This window comes from Ischnura elegans, chromosome 5 (assembly GCF_921293095.1).
Source record: "Ischnura elegans chromosome 5, ioIscEleg1.1, whole genome shotgun sequence".
In the NCBI taxonomy this organism is placed as follows: Eukaryota; Metazoa; Arthropoda; class Insecta; order Odonata; family Coenagrionidae; genus Ischnura; species Ischnura elegans.
Window position 1 is genome coordinate 14,445,038 of NC_060250.1, and position 24,820 is coordinate 14,469,857.

Below are 24,820 nucleotides of genomic sequence, written 5' to 3' on the forward strand. Positions count from 1 at the left end.
ACAATTCACACTCTTTACACCAATTCCTCCCCAATATGTATTAACCCAGTGAGAAATGGGTGGTGGACTCCACGTGGAATCGACGTTGAGTGGTGGATATTTGGTGGTGGTGGATATTGAGTGGTTGGACCCACGTGGAATCCACGTTGATTTCAAGTGGATTTGTGGTGATTATCATAAAATGTTAAACAGAATTTCTAATTTGTGGAACTTAACTCTCTGGTGAAATTGCGTCATTTATCATCCTGAAACCACGCTAGTTATGTGAAAATGTATCGCACATTCTATTTTTATATAATTCGTGGAAAGGCAGCCATGAGAGCACATGAAAAATCGTAGACACATATATAGAAGGTTTAGATATAGAGTGGTTGAGGTTTTAATGGTTTTAGGACAGCACCAACTGCTGTTTTAATTTTTCCACCAAATTTCCACGTGGGTTCCACGTTGATTCCACGACCAAAAACACGTGGTATCCACGTTAATTCTCCACGTGGATTCCACCACCCATTTCTCACTGGGAAGGTTCTCCCAGAACAAGTAAATGAACTGGAAAGCTAATTAAGTCAACTGCTCATTAAAAATGGTCAACAACTTTTGCATTTTCTTATTATGATCGCAAAATGGGGGAGATCTTTTTCACTGTAGCAAAATATTTCCCATCCATCCACCCAAATTATTTTGATGAACTGTGTTTTTGGGTACAAGTTAACAACCCTGTGAAGAACTTAAGCCAGAGTTTTCTGGGAGCCCTACTTGGATCTGCCTTCGTCAAGCTACTCCAAGCCAATTAGCTATTCCCCATTTGGCCAGCTAGGCATTATCTAATTTTTCTGTAGGATTAGTATGACTTACCTTGTCTCCCAGATACTTTTTATTAATGCTGATACATTATTACATCCACTGTACTCAAAATAAAAATATTTTCAGGAAAGGCAGACAGCTTCATTCCATTCATTAAATGTGCTCTAAGGAAGGCTCTATTATTATTATTTAAAAATGTTCCCAGTGAGCAATTGGCCCAGGGGTAACATACTGGGTGCATTCTGAAAGCATTGCAATTATTAAAAAAAAAAGAAATTTATTGAACATATTTGCACAATCACTTTAAATTATTCAAATTACTACTCTTTGGCTTCTACATATTTTTTCAAGCGACTCTGCCATGACCGCTACTCGCCCAGGAAGGCTTTTTTGCGAACCTCTCGCAAGGTCCTTGTCACAACAGATTGTGTCTCTTCTAAGGATGAAAAATCGGTTCATTTCAGGGAATTCCTTACTCTGAGGTGATCGAAAGAAGTCTGCTGGGGTAACTTCGGGACTATAGGGGGTTGAGGCAGCATTTGAACCTCATGCTTTGCCAGGAACTCATGGACTCGTAGTGCATTGTGGCAAGGTGCTTAATAGAGATGAATCTCCCAGGTAGTGGAGATGTCTTTTCTCGTCCTAATGACCCTTTTTCAGAGTCTTTCTAATACACATATATATAATAGACAGAATTAATTGTCTGTCTTTAAGAAGCAAATTCCTAATAGACCACTTCTTTACTGTCTAAGAAGACAATGAACACTGTTTTCACTTTTGATTTGCTCATTCTTTACATATTGGGGATTTTAACTCTTCCTGGCCCATTTTTAAAGGCCTTCAATCACCTTAAACTTGTGAATAGGACAGAGCAGAGCCTCACGAATCATTTTGTTAGTCTCCTTAAGAGATTTTTCAGGTTTGCACAAAACTTAAACTTTGCTCGATTGTCAATTCCATTTTTTTCGTGTCAGATGACATGCAGAGATATACAATAACTGACATCTTGCTGCTTCCACAGCTTGGAGAGCACTGAACCTGGTTTTGTTGTAAAGCTTAGTGTTGACCCCACCTGCTACAAGTGATTGATTCCCACTTCAACCTATAGGAATAGGGTGGTTTCCTACTTTTTTTAATTGCCTAAATTGAAAGATCATTACTCCTGGAGTACATATTTCATGCTTTTAGATTTTTAAATGAAGATATATACTTTTTGCAATTAAATGAAAAGTGAAAAATTTCAAGCATGCAAAAACACGACGGCTAAGTGTGAATGCTGGGAAAAGCCTGTGTGATGTCATTCTGGTTCCAGCCGCCGCAGTGTGAGGCCACCTAGGTGTGAGGCTATGAGCGCCGATACGATGCAGGCTGCATTGTACCTTGCTAGCAGGTAGCTCTTGGCTTAAATAAGGATACCCCAACAGGTGAAGGAATCTTTCCGACCATTGGCAATTTTAGTAGGTGATTATTAAGAAATGTTTCCCTGAACTCTGTGCCTCATGCATACATTGGTAATCTCAGACGATGTAAAACTCCTGACTACTTGTATTGAATCTAGGCCCCTGTGACGTCACGTGGAGTGGCATCGTATGGGTGCCAATCTGGCCTTTTTCAAATGAGGTTAAAATTGACCATTAACATTCGTCTAAACTGGGATTTCTAAAACCAAATAATTTTTATATTATGAAGACATTAACATAGGGTAACGATTTGCAATCAATGCCTTTCGTTTTTTTTTATGAAGGAAACTACCCTACTGCACAGGAACTTCAATTGCACTACTTTTGAAACACAACCTGTATGCATGCGAGATAGCAATATAAATTTTTCCCTCCTCAATAGTATCACACAGTCAAATGTTAACAATATCCTTCCCTAACCTATTCTTAAATGAATTTTTGTTTTTTTTTGGTAGGGTTTGAGAAACTTTGCTGGCAGATCATTCTAGTCAAGTATTCCTCAATTTAGGTGCAAATACATCTTTGCATTGGTCCTTCCTGATTGGCACTTGGTCTTAAACTGGAGATAATTTTTTCCCTCTAAGTTTGGCTTTAATATTCCCATATTATATATTTATGTAATTAAAAATCAAAAGGTTCAAGTACACTTCCTTGAGGGACACCCAATGTTACCTTTCTTAGTTCTGAGTTCATATTCTCCATCTACTTTCACCACCTGGGTTTCTACCTCAGAAAAATTTGTTAATCCACAAGATGACTCTTCCACAGTGGCAGATCCAGGTTAGAGAGTAGGGTGTAGGTTGGGGGGATAATCTCTCATCAGTAGTGGGGGTTGGGAGGCACTGGACAAAATTAACATTTTATCTAGCCCTCTCTGGATCTTCCACTGCTCTTTCATTTACATGCAATGGCAGTTGCCTCATTTTTTCCAAAAGCTGTTCATTATCTGCTCTGCTTTAGAAATATAATAGTTGAAAATTGCAAGTGTTCATTGCATTATTAGACACCACTCCATCATGCTTGGTTCTTCTAATTTTATGCTTTAGAAAGGCCAACTATAACCACATCGAGTTCTACTTCCACATCCATAAAGTCATCCAACAGTTGCCATATCGAAGCACGCCTTGACCCCGGGACATGACATTAAGTTTGACGCCGCCAAGATAATAGTGAAAGAAGGCAGATATTTTCCCAGACTCATCCGCGAATCCATTGAGATAGCCCGGATGGACAATTTTAACAGAGATGACGGCTACCATCTGGATGCCCATTAGAGGAGGCTCATTAGGTGGACCAATAAGAGAGCGGCTGCCACAACTGGCGGGACTGACCCCCTATATAAGGAGGACAAAAATCGTGGACTGGCATCATCTTCGACCTGAAGACGCTGGCAGCAGTGCTAGTGAAACTGTTGTCATCACCAACAAACCGACGCGGTTGCACTGGAAACATGGAGAAATTGGAACCTGAACACTATGGAAACCTACATAGTCTCATCCAACAGTTTCTTTTCAAACCCTAGCAACTGGGTATCAGTTGAGTGACCCTTTCGAAATCCTTGCTGGTGATTAAATGACCAATTTTCACTGTCCCAGAAACAGCATGAGAAATTAGCCACTGTTTTTATTAAAATTTACATACTATGGAAATCAAGCTTACTGGAAGTCTATGATTTTCAACAAGGACTCCATCTCACTCTTTGAAGATAGGAATACCTCAGGCTTTTCCCCATCTTTCCAGACATCCACAGATGAAAGATTAATTGCCAATTCCTGACTTCCTTTTTGATCATTCTGTGCACTCCCATTACAAGCAGAAAGGCTCAAAATTTGAATTCCTTTCCCTTCTTTTTTCTTTCCTAGTGGCTATATGCAGCCTGGTGTGGGCCTTGCCCTGAAGTACAATTCCAGATGCAATGTTGGCAATCATTGAATATCCATCCTTGCAATCACATCTTGAACAACTTAATAGTAAAATTCAGGCTTAATAGTAGAATTCAGGTTAATCTTCAGAGGCCAGGTCTATAACTCAACAGACTTTTTACACCACATCATCAGAAGGGGTTGGAGTTTGGGAAGGATCACCTAGTTAGTGGCAGATTAAGTTAGGGAGATGGCCCCCTTACTAGGAAAAATTAAGAAGACTAAAATCTTTAAGGTGGCTCCTGAGTATTTGAAATCATGACACAAAATGTATTTAAAAATAATTAATAAATATTCGAAAGCCATTTGTCAGCACTCATCAGACTTGCCACACATTTTTGCAGAGAGGTAATGCATACCACCAAGGGGGCTTGCAAAGTAACAAACCCATCTCCCTCCAGAACAATGACCCGCCCCTGATCCTTGTTAGGATATTATCAAATACATGATGTGCTACTGATTTGTTGTTTGTTAATATTGTGTTATGTAAGTGCAACAGTATTTATATAACCTTGCAATCATGCTTAGATGACTGGTTATCATATTGACTTAGGGTTAGGTTTGAAAGGATTTCGGACACACGATTCTCACATAATGATAGAGGCAGCAAGAGCTACCACTAGCAAAACCTGAGATTAGATCTTTCTAGAGAAAGGGAAGACCACCCTATGGAAGAGGTGGCCCAAAGATTTTTCTCCAGATTCTCATTCTGTACAATTCTTGCAGTATGTCTGTCAATCTAATCTCACATTATTCTTGCCTTCGTGGTTTGAATAGTCACTCTCCATACAACTGCAGTCAGGTTTTCTATCCAGGCATTCATTCCATTTTCACCAATGGTGCATATAATGAATGGATGATACCTTTATTGACTACTGACCAAGGTAAATATACATGAATTGCGGTTCAATATTTCATTGGCATGGAAAGTAAAATGCACATTTATTAAGTGATATGTCATAAAATTTAATGGGTAGAAAGAATTTTAGCACCAAATAGCACATTGCTGCTCTTGATGCTTACAGAAAATTGTGAAAAAATTATAAATGTCAGAGATGTAACAACTTTATTACAAGCATTTTAAAACATAATCATTGAAATGCACAGCAAGGAGTGATAAAAGGAACATGAAAAACGATACGGAAATACATAAAGTAAATTGGGGGAAGTGATTCTGAATTGTGCAAAGATATTCAAGGGTGCAGCAAACTAAAGTATCTGACTAGATTAAGCTGCCAGAATATTATAAAACTAAAAAAGAGCTATTTTTGTATTATAAAAATTCTCTAATTTTGCATATACTAGGTGTAAACATTAGGACCAATTTCACATTACTTTCTATTATGCATTCCAATTACATATGGAACAAAAAATGCACTGTTAGTACAAACACTATAAAACATTAGGTATAAGCATTGAGTTTTACATTTAACTTATTCACAAACGGTCAACCTTGCTGAAGTTCCATAGTATAAAAACCATTCTTTAAATATTGAATATACCATTTAATTAAATAGGATCAAGTTTCATACATCTACTAATAGGTTAAGGATACAGGCTATTGGCCCAATTCCCAATTATATCTACAATGTTTAAATATAAAATAGATGCCATTGTACTTTGCATGAACAAAAAGTCAAATTTGATATCGTTGCCGATTTGTTTTGTAAGACAAAGACCATTATTCAAGAAAAGCAATAATGTAATAAATATCTTCATCAAGAATTGAATCAATAACCCACATTCATTGAAAATGAAAAATTACCAAAAGTCAAATTTTAAACCACAAGTCAAGTCGATTGAAATTCATAAAAGGAAATAATATTCACAATCAGACACACAACAAACAATACAGAGGCTAGCTTCAAAAAAATCAAGTCAACTGAAAGTCCAACCAAATGATTTCACTTGTCCCACCCACCAAAATACATGTAATATATGAAACAGGAGAACTTGAATCAGATTCTTTGCCAAAAGAGGTAATGCAGTCAATTTGAAAACGTTAGGAAATACACAAATACTACTGACCATAAATCCCTTGGGAATGGTTAAATCTAGTTAACATGCCACCTTAAATAATTTACCATTCACATCAACTTAAAGTTTTTAGCATCTACTCTATACAAGTAAAAACTTTTAATTGTTAACCATGTCAAAAAAGTCACAGTTATTGATTTAGAAAAATAATGATACATTAAGATACACTGCAATTATACTATTGTATTCCATACTTCTTTTTATCGAATTCATTTAAGTAACCACCAGGAGTACATTTTCATTGCCAATGCAACATAAACTCTTCAGGAATCATTTTTGCTTGAAGACCAAATTTCGCAAGGCCATTTATTCCTCATCAAACATCCATTACTAAGGCTGATGAAGATGGCCAAAGGCATTCCAAGAAGCTAAAATTTGCTTCTGACAAATAAAATTTGGAAATTATAGTAATTTGAGATTTTGGCTCCACTTCTTTTTGCTGGTAATAGCAGTGCCACTATATCTTCAATTCTCCGTTGACAATAACACCTTATTTATAGAACACTTTTCCTACATACATATTTTTCACTGCTCTGAATTAATTTTTAAGTTGATGTTCAATACACATCTAAAGATGGCCTAGATGTTGAAACATTGCTTTTACACTGTAGGCATTTACAACAGAAAAAGCCAATTAGAGGTAAATTTAACGTGGAAGGTGACATAACTATCCACATCTTGATTGCCATGTCGGCATGCATGCATGCCGACATTTCACTTCTGACGAATCTGAATCTTCCTTTTCATAAAAGCATCAAGCAAAAGACTTATATAAAAATGTGTGGCTGCTATAAGCTCACTCGATTCACATTTCCTTTTTATTCTTACGCTGTTTCACGATGAGTATTCAATTGTTTTTATGTATCGGTGATCTGTGAGGATCACTAGGCAGGGGGACGGCCTCTGCTCTCGCCAACGCCGGACTGAATTTGATGAAGTAGCTTGCTAACACATTTCCAGGACCATGCATGCATTAGAAGGGCACTCGCATACACGTTCACTCTCACAGCGAAAACTACATACACACATACACACTCCTGATTCATTCAAAACATTTTGGTTAGAAATCAAGTTTGGGAGAAGTTGCTCACAGTTAAAAAAAAACAAACTTCAAACATGCCAATGAGCAACTGTACAAACACACACAACATTCAGATATCATGCACGCAAGCCACTGGGAGGGGAAAATGGTTAAGGGTTTGTTAGGGAAAGGGTTACGATTTTAATGGGAAGTACAGATGCACTACAATGCTGGTCCTCTTTATCCTCACTGCTCCCACTTCTTCAATTTTCACTCTCATATGATGCAATGAGCCAATTACATGTTATAATCAGGCTGCAAGCTAAGCACTGAAATGTTGTATCTTAAATCAGAAAGTTTATAAAAAATGACTTTCTGAATAGTAAGCCAACGGGATTAAAACAAAAATTAGATCTCAAAAAAAGGAGGACATTGAAATTATTGGAAACATTATTCTAGTATCGACATGGTACCAGTTAGCTTCAAATATTTAGATTGCTATGCATAAGCTAGACATGTTTCCCTTGACAATCTAATCAGTTCTGTATTAAGCTCGTTATTAACAATTTGGAAGGCCCTTATAGGGGCATTTTGCGAGGAGACAGGTACCTCAGTCCAACGTTAAGGTTTCTAATGATTCTGGGCAGATCATCACAACAACAATCAATTTAAACACAGGAATCAAACAACATGTCTTTGTCATATAAAGCTTTGAGACTGGTATCTGGTCGCAAGGCAAACATCTCATGCTGCATACTATGAATAACAGATTGAGTTCTTGCCTCAAAATAAATAAAAGTAAACATTAATGATGATCAGGATAAAGATAAAATGGGTATAAATAAAATTATGTGAAAATACACATTGAATTAACATTATGTCATCGACATGGGTGTTGAGAGCAATGACACGAAAGCTGCAATAAAGTAAAGCTCAGCCAACTCATTGCATATCATCCATCTGGTGTAAACAATGGTTATTTCTCCTCTTCACAATCGCCAAGATGACCATTGGACTTTCCTTATCACGAGGATCGTAGAAGTTGGGGTAGGAGTTGAGGGGGAGACGAGATGTTTCTCTCCCCAAGAGGAACTTGCAGGCTGCATTGCGCCGCCTTCTTAGAGCGTGACATCTGGCAGCATGGGGCGGGGAGGCTGGCTGGGCTCTGCGCTACGCTTGCGGCCCACCCAGTGTCTCCGCCGCCTCTTGCGGCCGCCTTGCTGTCGCGCCTGCTCTCTCCGTCGCCGCCGTCCCTTGGCGCCACCCTCCTCGTCGTCGTCGTCGTCAGACGGGAAGTCGAGAGGGGGGTGTTGTAGGGGGGGCGGGGCCGAGAGAGCGACCATGGGGAAGGCGTGCTGGTGGTGGAGGGCGTGGGGGTTGTAATGGGGGCGGGTGGAGGAAATTAGGTTTGGCGATGGGGGAGGCAGCACCGTTCCCTGCCGGACCCACTAGGCTCGTGAGTCCGTGTCATGCACAATCTTCCTCTCCTTATAGTAGATCTCCTCCGACTCCTTGTCGCAGAGGAGCAGGACCACGCCACCAAACAGGAAGATGGCTGCTCCCCATCCGACTCCATATGCCCAGCCGAATTCCCAGACAGTGCGGTTACCTGGGGGAGGGATGAATGCAAAAATTTTTGTAAAGAGTATAAAATAAATATATATATATGTTTTCCATACAATGCTATCATACAATTACTTGATTTAAGTTGATTAATTTTGTTTTATTTTAATGTTGCTGTACTTCGCCTGAGGACACTCGAATGACAGAGCTAAACATTGGTGAACGGTTGACGAATAATTCTGAAGTCCAAACCTTAATAATAACCCATCAATTATAAATATTTGTAGTGATGCATGCAACATCAAAATCACTTGCTCATTATAATCCAAAAGGCACAGAAATAGTGGGATATATGTTTGTAGAGATTCATATATATTGCATTATACATTTGTTTATCTTTATCAAGTTCTAGTTTATCTTGGTCAATAAAATAGTACTTACTTATTTCAAAGAATTCTACACTCATAATGGTCAAGAAACACATTCATTAAATGATATACATTTAGATATGATTTAATAATTCACAGCCTGCAAAGTTGTTTTTGCCCAGGCATACTTCTTTCCTTTCTTAGATTCTTTGTGTTACTCACCTGGTGGTGCTTTGACATGATTTGGTTACAACACTTTTACCCCACATATTACACTTGGGAGCCATAGAGGGGCATTATTTAATAAAGTATCCTACCAAGTCTAAGTTAGGTTACCATGGAGTATTTAATAAGTATTCTGGCAGTCTCCTCAAACACTTCCCTATCATTTTACAATAAGGCCTACTCCCTTTCATTTTATCTAAAAATCCTATTCTCTTCCTTCCTCTCCCTCGTTTATCTATCATTCGACCCTCCAACACTCAAAATCCCCTACCCTCTCAGTACTCACTCTATGTAGATGTTTTGTTTCAATGGTGCATTGTCAGGGCTATGTTAGATCTTTGTCAATAACAACAACAATGAACTTAGTTCTCTTGGAGCCCTTGTTGTACCATAAGTAAGTGTTGGCAATGATAAAGAATTGGAATAATTATTTGCATAATTTTACCTTTACTCTCAAAGAGAAAGAATTGCTATTATGTAATTTCATATAGTATAACCATCTAGTGGACCACTCTAAAAGTGTGCTTTAAATGCTGGATTAATGTGCATTAAATGCACATAAAAAGTAGGACAAAAATGTGCTTTGAATGTGCATTTCCAAGGTGCATTTGATGTTGTTATGAATGCACATTAAAGGTGCATTAAATGTGCTTTGGCTCTGCTTGGGCTGCACCTCCAGGAGTTCATTATACAATAACGAGAAGCAATGGCAACATTATGAGCATACCCGTAAGAAAAGCTCAAACAGATAGGGCATTTCTTCACATGAATATTAAGCAGACTGATGTCAGGAGTAGGTGCAATACACATCAGACCTGCAATACATTGTTAAATTCACATGTTTCTTGATCTTAATTTTTAGAATTTGCCAGAGGTTATGGCAGACTATTGCCTGAAGCAAAATCTGTTGCAAAATATATTTAGGTCTTCTTAAATCATAAACTTATTTTTACTTTTTTTTTTAACAAATGCTTCATTGCAAACAACTGCCTAGTAGAATACCCTTGAGCAAGCAAAGATGAACACCCCTTTGGGAGGGGGAGGTAAACAGGCATTGTGATGGAAGGAAATCGGATGAGTAATGATGGAATGGCAAAGATATTGAGATTTACAAGGAATGATGCACAGAAGGGCCCTTGAGTTACCATCACAAATTTGTGTCATGGAATCACTTTATAGGAATCATCACCTGGCGTACTTGCAAAGGAAAAAGCTATTAGCTACATAGCAAAGAGACTCCCATGGCAAACTTGCAAACCTTAATTTGAACAATTTAAAGTCCTCATGGTACTTTCCTTATGTATGTAGGCATAGATGTAAAGATAATCTGAAACAACTCACCACCAATGATCAAGGGCATGGGCATTGCACTCGACGCAGTGAGGATGTACGTAGGTATGTATTGCCAATTGGCCACAATGAACAACAAGATTCCCTTTCACATGGCTGCAAAAGTGTTTAACCTTTTAACCCTGAGCATTAAAAATGCTCTCTTGAAAGCTACATCCGAAAAGAAGCTGAACGTTTTTCTGCGCATAAAAAGTAACTATAGTGTCAACGAATTTTTCAAGGACTGTTCTAATCACAAAATAACCTGATTGTTTTTTTTCTGTCATACGTATAAGTTATACTTTACTTTTTTTTTAGCTTAATTAATGATTTTCAATTTATCATAGAGATGGGTTCTCAGAAGCATTTTAATCATATGGTAGATTTAGGGGTGGGGGGACACAGGGGTACGTGCCTCCCTGAGATGCTTAAAAGTAGACAAGATCTTTATTACGGTCCCATTATCATTACATTCGTTTTGTTTTGCATATTATGCAGCCTCAATCATTCAAGTCTAGAGCCCAAGTCAAGGACCAAGATTTGCTGGTCATTGGCCATTTGCCAGTCAGCGGTCAGCGCTCGGAAAAAAACATCGCACACGTGGGAGAGGACTCGAAAACACTCATTATTACATATGTAACTACATAATTAAAATTTTCATATTAATACTTTTATATTAAAATAAAGAGTATGTAAGCGTGGCTTTCATTAGGTTTATTAAAAGCTACGAGATGATGGAGAGCCGCCTTGAAAAGGACTTCATCCGAAACGCAGCCTTTAGCACATTCCTGTAGTCATCGGAAGAGATGCTTGAGAAACGATCTCTCTCGGTGACTCCACGGATGTGGGCTGATGGCGGGTAGGGGAGGCAGTCGTAGTTGGGCAGCATAATAGTAGTGTACGACTTGGTTGGAATAAAGTTGAGTTGGTTTTGTGTGAGCATTAGGACTTGTTCCCTGCTTTGTTTTCCCTGAACCCATTTACCATCGGCAAAGACGACTTACAAATATATTTCGTACAGTAATTGTTGTATGCTGTTTTTAATCTCAAATAAGAGAAGACCGTTTGCCTATCAGACCCTTGTCCCCCCCCAGAAAAAAATCCTGGATCCCCTCTTGATTTTAATTGTTAGTAGCATTCCACATTTCTCTTTGCACTGCACAGCATTGTAAGTGAAAAACCAGTTGATTCCTATTGTCAAAAATTCATCAACAGACAATTGACAACCAAATTGACAACAGACAACCAAAGTGCATGGCTGATTTTTCAACAGACCTTCATTCAGTTCAGCAGCAAAGCACACTGGGTAGACGACTAGGGCAATCAGGATGGAAATCACTGCAAAGAAAATGCCACAATATTCAATGTTAAGAAAGAATTACAAAGGTTATACAAGCCCCAATAAACAAGTTTCTTGCCAAAAACATCAAGAGCTGAATTCAAATGAACTTTTTTCACCAACATCTCTATTCGAACTGAAGTTTAACTAAAGTTGAGAATGATAAATGCAAGATTTTGGGTTCCCAATCCACATGTTACTTTAGTAGGATGACGGTTTTGAAAGCCATCCTGTTTCAAAAACTGTTGTCCCAATAAACCAGCAAAAATACTGCTGGAGAACCTAAAATTTTCCACTCATCACAATCATCATTGCAGAAACCTACGGAAGAGTTTAAGTTGAGAATGTTCTGGCAGATAATGGAGGAAAAGGAACTGGTGCAAACAAAAGCCAATTACTACATTCAAAATTATTTCTTCCATAATAATACTTCTATCTGTATTCTAACACAAAATGAAATTCAGAGGTGTAGGCTATGCAAACAACATATGATTAAGCAGCATCATGAACACATAGCTCACTGAGCAGAGCTTCCAAGTGGTAATTATGAAAAGTATTGAAAAGGAAAATGTATGCAAATAAACAAAAACACTCACAGGAGAGGACCATGATGTAGACAGCCACACGGTAGTACTTGTATTTGGTTCGGTGGTCCTTGCTTTTGAGTCCCAAACCAGTGAGGATGGTGGCAAAGACATCAGTGATGAGGGTGATTATGCACAGGGCTGCAGCTGCTCGAATATAGGCTGTGGATCACCAAAACAAAGACACTGTCATTATGAGATCACTATAATTACAACACAATTATGTACGCAACTAAAGAAAACAAGGTGTGTATTCCAATGAGAATATCATGGTATAGGATTTATTAAACATGGAATTAAGCTATGCATGACAAAGCACAGGGGATCTAGGCATATAACATATTAGGGTCACTTTTGAGGAGAACTGGGGACATGAAGATATCTTCCCAGAATTTAAATATAAATGGTGATTGGTGGGTTCTATCGGTGATATATTTAGCATATTTTGGTGAAAATAAATTTTTTCCAATAAATTAAAAACTGTTTATGAATGGTAATGATCTGAAGCCAAAATATACAATGAAAGAAATAAATGGAACATTCCAGGCTTCAATTTAATTTCGAATTAATGTTCTGTAATCACAGGTGATTAAAAAAATGCCTGCTTCTAAAGATAATGGTATTAGTTCATTTCATGACTGTGAATTATAAGTGATTTGGCAAGTTACAATTGTGTAGAACTTATTTACCAGTGATTAGAGAAAACTGGCAACCCAAAAACATATCTGGTTGACCCAATGTATGGTTTGACTATCTGTCAAAAAAACTCCCAACTAGCAATTCCACAGTGACAGACCACTGTTACATATTAAATATTAGGGCATTTGTATTCCCAACTCTTACCCAACCATACAATCTACTGCTTGCCCTAAGTACTTCCTCTTCTTACTGACAGATTCCACATAGCATGTCTGAGATAACTTGCCAACTCTATCACAAGAAATAAAATGGCAAAACCAATTGTTTCATTTAATCCCGACTAGAAGAACACCAGCACACCATTCAGGTTGGATATCCCCCAAAGGCAGTGGTAACAGTGAATGCAACCTACAGTTACAAGATGTACGTAACTTCAGAAAAACAAGAGTAATCTCAAAAGGGAAAAAATTCAAACACTGGCTAATCCGGATGGCATTCGAGATAAGAAAATGCAAAGACTGCAAACTTCATCAGGGAATATGGCCTCCATAATCAGCTGCATCATCCTTGAAGTCAAATCAAATGTAAACTCTTTTTACCCCAATTTTTCCTTCATGACCCACTATAAATACCCTCCTCAGGAAAGTTACCATATTCCCTCAGAAAAAGCAACCTGCAACAGCCACAGAACATCAGGCAATAACAGAAACAGTAAATGGAGTACATCTAAAAACAACTAAAGGCCTGTTTACACGGTACATAAACACTTACGGGTTAATGTCTAAATGTATGAATGCCAAAATGCACAGTGTAACCATCCAACTTGTGCGAATGCATGCACAAAAAATTAGAACCTGTTCTAATTTGGTTCATGCATTCGTACATGTTCCGTTCCGGTCCACAAAAATCATTCATGCAAACAGACATTAACTCGTACGTGTTAATGTATCGTTAAACAGGCCTTACTACAGATTCCACCAGCATTACCTTCTCCAAAGGGATTACACGATTGTCTTCTTGAAACCTATATACTTAAAAGAAACAAGAAAATCATGGGAGTGATAAAATGCACGATACATACCGACGTCTCTTGCCTGGTAACAGTCTGGTGGCGCCTGCTGGTTGAAGGGCAGGGGTGTTGGAGCATTCTCGCCAATGCAGTGAATGAAGAGGCCCTGGCGCCACCCAGCAGCCATCAGCCAATCTGTGCTGGCCAACGCCATGATCATCAGAATGATGACGATGAGACCGCATATGAAGGCTATCACCTGCAGGGAGAAATCATAAGTCAAACTTGTGGAAAAATGAATGCCTACGTTAAACATAGCAACATAAATGTGCAAAAATTTAGTTTTTTTTAACATCATCTTCACCAGCGCTGATAGTTACTACCAAATTGGTATTAACCCATAAATGCCATCAGGGCTGATGATGATGAAAATGTCACAGAAAGAAAACGTATGCAAATATATATCTATAGATGCAGTAGATAAAAATTTATTGCCCATAGCTCCATAAAAAGAAACCATTCCATTGTGATAGAGTGGTCAAGAATTAATATTAAGAATTTATCAGTTAAAAATTACTGGTGCTTCACAAAAGGAAACAAATAGAGATATGATTTGTAGCACTGATAATGATAATAGTTCAAGGTGGTGGCATTGAACAACTTGAATACTTAATCAATATAAAAAAATGACATTGATCAAAGATTTGACTGGCACAGAAATGTATCACGGCTTTTGTGGAGTTTTAAAAGAGGCACAGCTTCTTTTTTTGGGTTCTCCCCACGTACGTTTCTCACACACAACAGTTTTACCAGCATCAGAGCCAGTCTTATTCAGGTTTGACGCCTTCCTATGGATTTCGACGTTGAAAAGCTGAAGACGTATGCTGTAAAACCCGGAGGACCTGACAAGGAAATTGAATCGACGCGGAGGAAACCCGGGAAAACGAGCATCGCCTTTTCGACTCACGCAGTCACTTTTAAAGAGTTTTAAGTCTTAAATTAAAGGCGAAAATAAATTTTAACCTGTGAAATACGTAGCCTATAGGTTTATTCCATTACAAAATTCGTCGATAATACACAGTTTTACCCATTTGCTGAAATGTGATAATCCACATTATTATACCCCTCACACAATTAAGAGGACGCATCACTCCCACTCCACCGGTCGTCGTATTTAGTTTTTTTTGTTCTCAAAGTACTCGTTTTAAACTTACGCAGTCATTTTGAAATTTTCAGGGTATCTTGAGTAGACGTTTGCCTTAACACTTGCCCGAATCTGAAAATTTTAACATCTGAGAACATTCTGAAGTGACACTTTAAAAATTAGGTACGGTCAAATGTTGGCACGAGTCCAACGTTCATGTGCTGAAAATTTCAAGATAGCACAAGCCAGAAATTTGTGCCGCGGAAAACCACAGCGGTATGCGGGTTGCCTTTGTTAGTTTGTTGTCGATTCGCACGCATCGGAAAACCAAACATTTCATTAAATAAGTTATATATTTCGTAAAATGCTGAAAGTAAAACTCATCCTTGCTTTTTTGGCAGAAATTATGAAACATAATTACATCGAAAAATGGAGTATCAGAGAATAATTGCCCCTGGGCTAGAGGTCTCTTCAGCCGATGTATCGCGGGTAGTCGCCACAAGGGAAAAATATCGAAAAGAGGGGGAGGGCTGAACTTCTAAAACCTGTGCCTCGTAGTGTAAGTTTTTGACGTAGCGAGAGTTTTCAATCTGTGTCTGGTGGAAGCCTAGCCTATTGATATAAAACTGGCAGGAAAATTTTCGTAATGATTTAACTCACAACAACCAGTTTCAACATATTTGGTATCACAGTCACCTGATGATGATACGAAATGGAGAGGGAGTAATCTTGGCAGGTGAGTCTGGTTCCTCTCCCTATTAATGTTGACAATATGGCTGCTGACGTTTCGGTAACCGAATCGGCTCCCATCATAACCCCAGAGGATCAAGTTTCCGAAACGTCGGTAACCATGGCAACGGTTACCCGGTGATAAATCAAGGTTACCTTCCAAGACGCTGTACACCGAGACAACACAATAGGTACAACAACACAACACAAAGGGTAGTGCGAGTGAAATTAACGTAGAAAATTGCAAGTCAGTTTTATGGGCATAATAAATAAGATTTACAAAAGTAATACGCCGAGAAAGAACATCAAGCGAGCAAGATTTAATAAAACTGTCCTGTTAAACATAATTCAATTTTAAGAGAGGTACCAGTAGATAAACAAGGCAGAACCTGGTGTAATTCGGAAGAATTCAGACGGCGATTGTAAGCCATTGCGGTGCTTCAGCCGACACAAGTGAAGGAAGTGCAGACGTGCTAACACGCGGGAGAGGAACAGCGCACGCCACTAGAGAAGGAGAAACGATAATTGCGAGCTCCGGCAGTCGACTGAACGCGCTCACGAGAGGCGTGCTTGCTTAACGCTTAGCTCTAAGCCACGATCACCGAATAGGAATTTCCGACGGCGAATATCCCTTGTTCCTTCTAATAGAGAGAGAAAAGCAGTGTTATGGCTACATCCGGTAATTCTGATTAGGTCGCCGTAAATCTCGGGACGGGCTATTCGAGGAAGGAGGCGATTACGAAATATTTTGGTATACAATGGACGTCATATTAAATAAACAGCCTACTGAAATGTTTTTGAAGCATGCATATTACTCAAAGTTCAGTGGGAACCCGGAGAAAAACAAAAATAGACTACTTAAATGTTGTTTTATAACGTGCGGTTGGAGAGGAAAGGTTTTTCTTTTCAGGAAATTGTGCAGCATGTGTAATAACAATTTGCGATAATATTTACGACTACGGATAACGTTCATGACTCACGCCTTTCTCAAACACGTCCTCAATACGTCAATTGTGTCCATTTTTCGTCGATTTTTTTACTTAATTGGGTAATGGGCCGCCTTCCCTTGCAGTACAAAACAAGCGAAATTCCCACCCGTGAATCTGCTACCGCCGCTGGACCAATCACACGCGTAGTGCACAGAGAAGATTGAATTTCTCCTTGTCCACCGTACCAAGAGCCGATCGCTTAGTCTAATGACTCTTTAAGCTTTCATTAGCACTACGCCAAGACTATTTAGCGGGAATCAGAGTAAGCCGTGCTTGCACACAGAAAATAACCTATCAGTGTAGGGCTTCCTGACGTGATGTTAATTTCTGCTGCCCGAAGCACGTCCATGGATATTTCCTGAGATCATCAACATCGTCACTCGCAATTGCTGATTGTACAATTTTTAATCATTACAATTATTATCATCCGCAGACATATTCGATAGCTACCTTTTAAATCAAAATTTTGCAGCCTTCAATTTTTTGACGTGCCTATTAGCAACATTTCAGAATGTTGTCCCAGCTTGAAATTTTAAGTTTCTCCGATTTACTTAAAAGCCGGTATAAAAATACGATACGTTACGCAAGAACGAGTTTAATTTCTGATAATCAGGGGTAAAATACATAGAAAAATAAGTGAACATTACGCAGACCGGCCCCAATAGAAAGTGATCATTATAAATTTATTTCTTTAATGCCACACCATCGAAAACAGCGCTATCTGGCCTTTACATAGGGGTTTCCGTGACATTTAGCGAATAAACATACACAAATATGCAGCCATGCCTTGAATAGGGGCATTCTACCCAAGCGAGACTCGGCCCCCGACCTTCGATTTATCAGGCGAGGACTTTGCCCTGCCGACACCGAGGCCGGAAAAAATTACATATCATAAGGGAAGAATATAGCTGGTAGCAAGGAAAAAAATTACAGTGAAATTTAAAATCACCTAAAAATATTAAAAAAAACAGTAACTAGTGAAAAAATTAATTAATTTCTTTCTACCCTACGGTCAATTGTAAACTAAGCTAGCATGGCTACTTAAGTACCTCCTGATAGGAAATTGTAATCCACGTGAATCAGCAATCAGTCATCGATTATATTGGCCTTGTGACGATTTTTTCCTTATTTGATTCTTATAACTAATGAAAAAAATACTGAGCTGATATATGATATTTTATATAGATTAAAATAATTTTTAGCATCAAATCAAACATAGAGGTCCCATTTTCCTACAGAGGCAGTAAAAGCAGCTGAATGCACGCATTTTAAATAGGGATTTAGCGGAAATTAAAGGTTCCAAGTTCTATCCAAAGGTCCCACACGGCTCAATTACACAATTTCTGTCCATTTAATGACTTTTAATCCTCATTAATAGCCGCTTCTCGACCTATGGCTGGAAACTCACCATATCCTACGAACGCTTGGGCGGTTTTACTTCTGCTTACGATAAAACACGAGTACTCCATCATACACTTTCTCTTGCCGTTAAGATCCTCCTTAGTTAGCACTAATCTCTTAATATACCTAGTACTTGACCTAGATTTCTCCCCCACACTTCGCAAGAAACCATATAAAGCTCCGCCTGTTCAAATAACAACTGCGCTGATTTCAAGACTAACCTTTGTTTTCAGCTCGGTCCTTCAAAATGTTATACTTTTTGTTTTCACTAGGCGCCAAAATTCCACAAGGGAAAATTCACTCGCCCTCACCTGGAAACGAACCTGGATATCCCGCATGAGCCCCGCGTATTCTAAAGGGTTAAGCTACCGCGAACCCTTTTTACCTCTACAGCTTATGTTCAGGTTATAGCGAATTACTTTTACTCCTAAAAAAATTATAATTTTCGGGCGATTCCGTGAAGTACTGAAATGAGCACTTTCAATTTTCTACGATTGTGGCTGTGATAAATTGCAAGTACTTATTTCAAGATGTAAAAAAATTTCACTTCATCACGCTTGGATCATCTGATTTGATTCCGTAAACGTTTAAATCGCGGCTATTTGCTGAAATTAAAAAAAAATACTTTTCCCATAGTCAATCACGTTTATGTGTTCATGAAAATGTTTTTCCAACCCTTCTACCAACAGGGTGGTTTCCTATTATTCTTTATTGCCTAAATCGAAAGATTATTACTCCTGGAGTACGTATTTCACGCTTTTAGATTTTTAAATGACGATATATATTTTTCGCGATTAATTGAAAAGTGAAAAATTTCAAGCGCGCGAAAACGCGAGGGCTAAGCATGAATGCTGGGAAAAGCCCGTGTGACGTCCTTCTGGTTCCCGCCTCCGCCGTGTGAGGTGACCTTGGGGTGAGGATATTGTGCGCCGCTGCGATGCTGGCTGCTGGCAGGTAGCAGAGTACCCTGCTAGCAGGTAGCGCTTGGCTTAAATAAGGATTATTAATACCTTACCAAACGAAGGAAACTTTCCGAACATAGGCAGTTTTAATAGATGATTATTGAGAGATGTTTTCCTGAAGTCTGTGTCTCATGAATTCATTGGTAATATCAGACGATGTAAAACTCCTATCTACTCGTATAAAATCTAGGTCCTTTTGACGTCATGTGGAGTGGCATCGCAAGGGACCTAATCTGGCCTTTTTCAAATGAGGTTAAAATTGACGATTAACATTCGTCTAAACTGGGAATTCTAAAACCAAATAATTTGTATATTATGAATACACTATTGGTGGGTAACGAATCGCAATCAATACCTTTCGTTTTCTTTGATGAAGGAAACTACACTATTCTTGAAAATCACTAGAATAGGTATTCAACTATCCAATCGCTCACTCATTCATCTCCCCGCATCTCTCTTCACGGCATTAAAGTGGACAACGGAATCTCTTAAAAAAAACTAAAATTAACCACTGAGAATTGAACTCCGGCTCTGCAGTCACTACAATTATTCGATTCCAGGTACGGCTGATAGGTAGAGATACGTGAAAATCGCACGTTCATTTTTATTTTATCGCACTTTCAATGACTGTTTATCGCATTTTGTAGCGTCTATTTTTTATTTTCATAATGAGGTAGATGACGATAAAATGTAATGAAACACAGTTGTATGACTAAATACTGAATCTTTTAAATAATTATGTTGCAGAACAATAAATTAAGGAATAATACATATAGTGGCGGAGGTGTAGCTTGCCCGCGCCCACTTGTAGTTCGCGGCCACGTAGAGTTCCAGCAAACTATGAGCTGGCCAGTCTCTCACATACTTTAAGCGGGGAGTATCGGCGGAGGATTTAAACTACACTCGGTACAAAATGTACGAAATTTGCCGTCGAAAAGTCAAATTTGCGTAAAAATATCATAAAAGTCCAGTCATTGCATCTATATCGCATTTATTTGCGCACATCGCATCTATATCGCATTTGCGATTTTCACGCATCCCTAGTAAGAGGCCAATGGAGGTTACACTGAGCAATAAGGAAAGGTGAGAACAGGTTAAAATATTTAAAAATACCTATGTTAGAGCAGGTATGTCATATTTTACTTCCATTTTCTAATTTTGAGGGGTCATTATTTAAAACCACGGCAGCTATAACTTCCAACGTCGTACACATTTAAAAAAATTAACTCCTTAGTCAGAAAAATGGTAAATTCTCGGAGGCAATGGTAAAAAGACGTGATATCTCTCCAGAAAAGAATCAAGGGTGGAATTCGTTGCCTCGTATGGAATAAGAAGCTAACGGGGAAAGTCAAACGCAGAGACGGGCGCACTTCGGAAATCGGCCGAGAGATGGCTTCCAGAGCACTCCTTCGCCAGATGCTTAGCGGCTGACACATACGGCGCGGGCAACGCCTCTTGTATCGAGGGAAACGCCTGTTTCCGGTAAATACATGCATATCCTGCCCGATACCTACACCTGGGTACCATCGGAAGGTGCTTATCACCAATGACTGCTACGTAAATCCACGAAAACTTGAACCGAACTGCAATAAAATAGCAGATGATGAAAAATATTGGCTAATAAAACACCTCAAGATGCCTCATGCGACCCAAAAATTGAAATATGACTAAATTTTTTCTTATTTATTCCCGTACCAACGAAGACGACACATCTTGGCCATTTTAAACCGGGGTCTTCAACTCATTTAAAAATTAAATGCGCCCGCGAAAAACCAAGCCCTGAATAGGGACAATCTACCCAGGCGGGACTCAAACCCGCGACCTCTTGTTTGGCAGGCGAGAACTTTACCCCGCCGCTAGCGAGGCCGTCGACAATTTAAGGCAAACGAGATAAGAGCAATAATTTGCAAAGTTTGAGTGGATAAGTTCCAGTAGAAACTTAAGGAATGGCGATGATAAAAAACAATTAGTCTACAGGAAACATTAAATACGTATTCAAGGATCGTGGCAGACTATAATTGCACACAAATTTGGATTCTCTTAAAAAAATAACCTCCAATTTAAACCAAGGACATGTACTTCCATAATTTCAATACATCGTTAAGCGAAATATACATGATTATTATATTCTGTAATATGTCATGAGATAAACTAATATATGAGTGGGAGCAAATAAAAACTGAGAAGAGAAAATTCCTTCCGAAGTAATTAAATTGACGCCTACGCGCATTGCATGAACTATGACAAGTTCCGTGAACGGTAAAGAGGAGTGAATCCAATAAGTGTAATCCAATAATCCGGATTATTGACAATCCTGGAAGTATTTTCCAATCCTAGAGGGAAAGGTGAGTCAACAGGAATGCTTGATCTCCACATCCATGCGTTCTAGCCGGACAGCGCAAGGAACAACAAACCCAAGAGAGTTATATCAATCCAATGATCACATCGTAGCACCATTCAATATGGCGTTCCTGGAGTAGGGCATGAACGGTGATTTAAACATGAGGTTAACAATGATCAACTGAGATGTCGTATTTCCCACTAATTTATTATAACAGGTTACTACTCGTGTTTCGATTGTTACGCAACCATCATTAGGGATTGTTACGCAGGTACCCGATGATGGTTGCGTAACAATCGAAACACGAGTAGTAATCTGTTAATCACTTAATTCATTTTACATTAAAACAACGAGATTTTAAGTAAGCAGTGCTTCAATTTTCCTGTAATTTCGAAAATATTTACGCAAGTACGGACCCTACGATTTGCACGCACTAGACTGATTACGCCTCTCTCACGGAGAGAAGATAAAATAGGGAGCAATGAATTTTCGGCCTTATTAAAATCACCCGATGACTTCATTTTCTCTCCTCCTGCGCCTCCATTAGAGGGTCCAGTTTCGCACTCATCTGCCGCCGCCGGCGATTAATCACGCCGATTCTCACCGATTAATCTTGTCGATTCCGCTCTCCTCCATACACGCTGCCAGCGCCGGACAATTCTCGCCGATAAAACCCCCGCGAAGGCGGGATTCAGGGAGATATATCGCAAGAGGAGGGGCACAGGCTTAGCATACTAACGAGAGGGTAGAGGGGAAGGAAGGGGTGGGTTAACATGATGAAGGGCAGAGAGCCACGCGATAAAGAAACGCACGCGGGGACACTTGGGCATGGAAGGGAAGGAAAGGGGCGAGGGAGAGGTTACGAGGGCCATGGGGGTGAAGATGACGGGCACAGATTCCTGGGAAAGAATAAGGGGGAGAGGGTAGTGGCAGGCAGATGACTTAATAGGGTGGTTTCCTATTATTTTTTCGTTGCCTAAATCGAAAGATTATTACTCCTGGAGTACGCATTTCACGCTCTTAGATTTTTAAATGACGATATTTATTTTTCGCGATTGAATGAAAAGTGAAAATTTTCATGCGCGCGAAAACGCGACTGCTAAGTATGAATGCTGGGAAAACTCCGTGTGACGTCGTTCTGGTCCCGCTGCCGCAAGTGAGGTGACCTTGGGGCGAGGCTTTGACCACTGATGCAACGCAGGATGCTAGCAGGTAGCAGAGTACCCTGCTAGCTGGTAGCGCTTGGCTTAAATAAGGATTATTAATACCTTATCAAACGAAGAAAACTTTCCGACCTTAGCCAGTTTTAATAGGTGATTATTAAGACATGTTTCCCTGAGCTCTCTGCCTCATACTTGCATTGGTAATCTCAGACGATGTAAAACTCCCATCTACTCGTATAGAAACTAGGTCCCTGTGACGTAACGTGGAGTGGCATCGCATGGGCGCCAATCTGGCATTTTTCAAAATGAGGATAAAATTGACCATTGCCATTCGTCTAAACCGGTATTCCTGAAACCAAATAATTTGTTTATTATGAATACACTAATGGTGGGTAACGAATCGTAATCAATGCCTTTCGTTTTCTTTGATGAAGGAAACTACCCTATTACGCGGACTTTAAAACCAACGCTTAAGGTCACACGTTCGAACTATGTGTCGATCCAAGTAAGACCCATTGCAATCTTAGATTATTATTAAAGCATTCAACCGATGAAGGTACCAAAGTTTGCAATGAGTTTATTTAAATATTTAAGAAGTATTCTGGCCGTCTCCACTACTTTCATCGACTTCCCTCTTCAATTCACAATGAGGCCTTCTCCCTTTCATTCTTTTTCTATATGAGTGTCACTTTAATACTCTTCTCTGCAATATTTTTGTGAAAACTGTTGGAAATGCAAGTAAAATATAAATGCTTCATATTAAGCGCAGTAATGCACATCACATGTAGTTTTTTCAACCAAGCTGAAGAGTGTGTCAAGCCAATTATCAATTTATCTGTAACATATTCTTCTTCCTAGTGGTTTGCACAACATCTCTTTCTTATCACATCTAGAAGCCTCTAAATTTATTTCAAAATGAACCCTAAGCTCAATCCATTAAAATCAGTACAAATCACCAATTCCCAGGAAAAAAATTGTGGTAGAATAATTAATAATTACTTAATCAATGAACCACCTCATTTGAGTATGGAAAAAATGGGAAATAACCGTAAATGATAAAAAAGAAGAACGTTATGCGAATGTCGCAACGTCGAAAAAACCAGAATCGAGAATTTCGGAACAGTCATGCAGCTAAATGATCATTATTTAATTAACGATGCTCACTCAAAGCCAGTAAAAATGCCTCGTCGAAGATTGCAGGGATAATGAACGAAATCCGATAATATTTAAGCGAGGGTACACCTATCAAAGCAGTGGATGAAATTTGTGGCGTAACATGGGCTCTCGATGATAAAAATGTACGCGGGCGAAACAAAATTCGAGTCAATATTGGTTAAACGGGATTCCAGTGCACATAAATCAGCCGGTCGGGTGCTTGCAAGCGTAGATTGACGTTTCCGAGGCCACTTTAACGCTCTGCAAACAAAATTTGCAATGATGTAATTTGAAATTCATTCATTTACAAACCGAGTTGCATAAATGTAAAAAGTCCGCCGTATTAGGGCTGGATTTTATTAACGTTGGGGCAGTGTATACACAATGTCATCCCACAAATTTAAAACGCACTCATTTTTCAGCCTCCTAGCAAACATGTCAAGTACGATCACGAAAAAAGAAAAAAGTTATCCATGAAGAAATCACTGGTATTGGTAATCTCAAAAAATTAACTCATGAAAAAATGCATTTCAACCTTCTTTTTTTAAAAAAGTAGGAATGTGAAGCACAAAAAATTTCAATGGAAAAAGGGTTAAACATTGCGAAAAGCCTCAACACAGGCAGCGAAAGTAAAAA

The 24,820-nt window shown here is 39.0% G+C and overlaps 1 protein-coding gene across 3 annotated transcripts in view; it reads right to left on the bottom strand.

Moving 5' to 3' along the window:
* Positions 1–5,127: 5,127 nt before the first annotated feature.
* Positions 5,128–24,820, bottom strand: part of LOC124158516 (transmembrane protein 47) — a 573,372-nt gene continuing 553,679 nt past the window's right edge. For 2 of the 3 annotated variants that reach the window (XM_046533641.1, XM_046533643.1), the window contains exons 2-5: positions 14,373–14,559; positions 12,665–12,814; positions 12,005–12,067; positions 5,128–8,853 (exon numbers count right to left, since the gene is read on the bottom strand). In XM_046533641.1, coding sequence (XP_046389597.1) covers positions 8,693–8,853; positions 12,005–12,067; positions 12,665–12,814; positions 14,373–14,559 — 561 coding nt within the window. In that variant the 3' untranslated portion in view covers positions 5,128–8,692. Of the gene's footprint in view, positions 8,854–12,004; positions 12,068–12,664; positions 12,815–14,372; positions 14,560–16,562; positions 16,632–24,820 lie in introns of those variants that run through there. The other variant, XM_046533642.1, reaches the window with a different exon arrangement.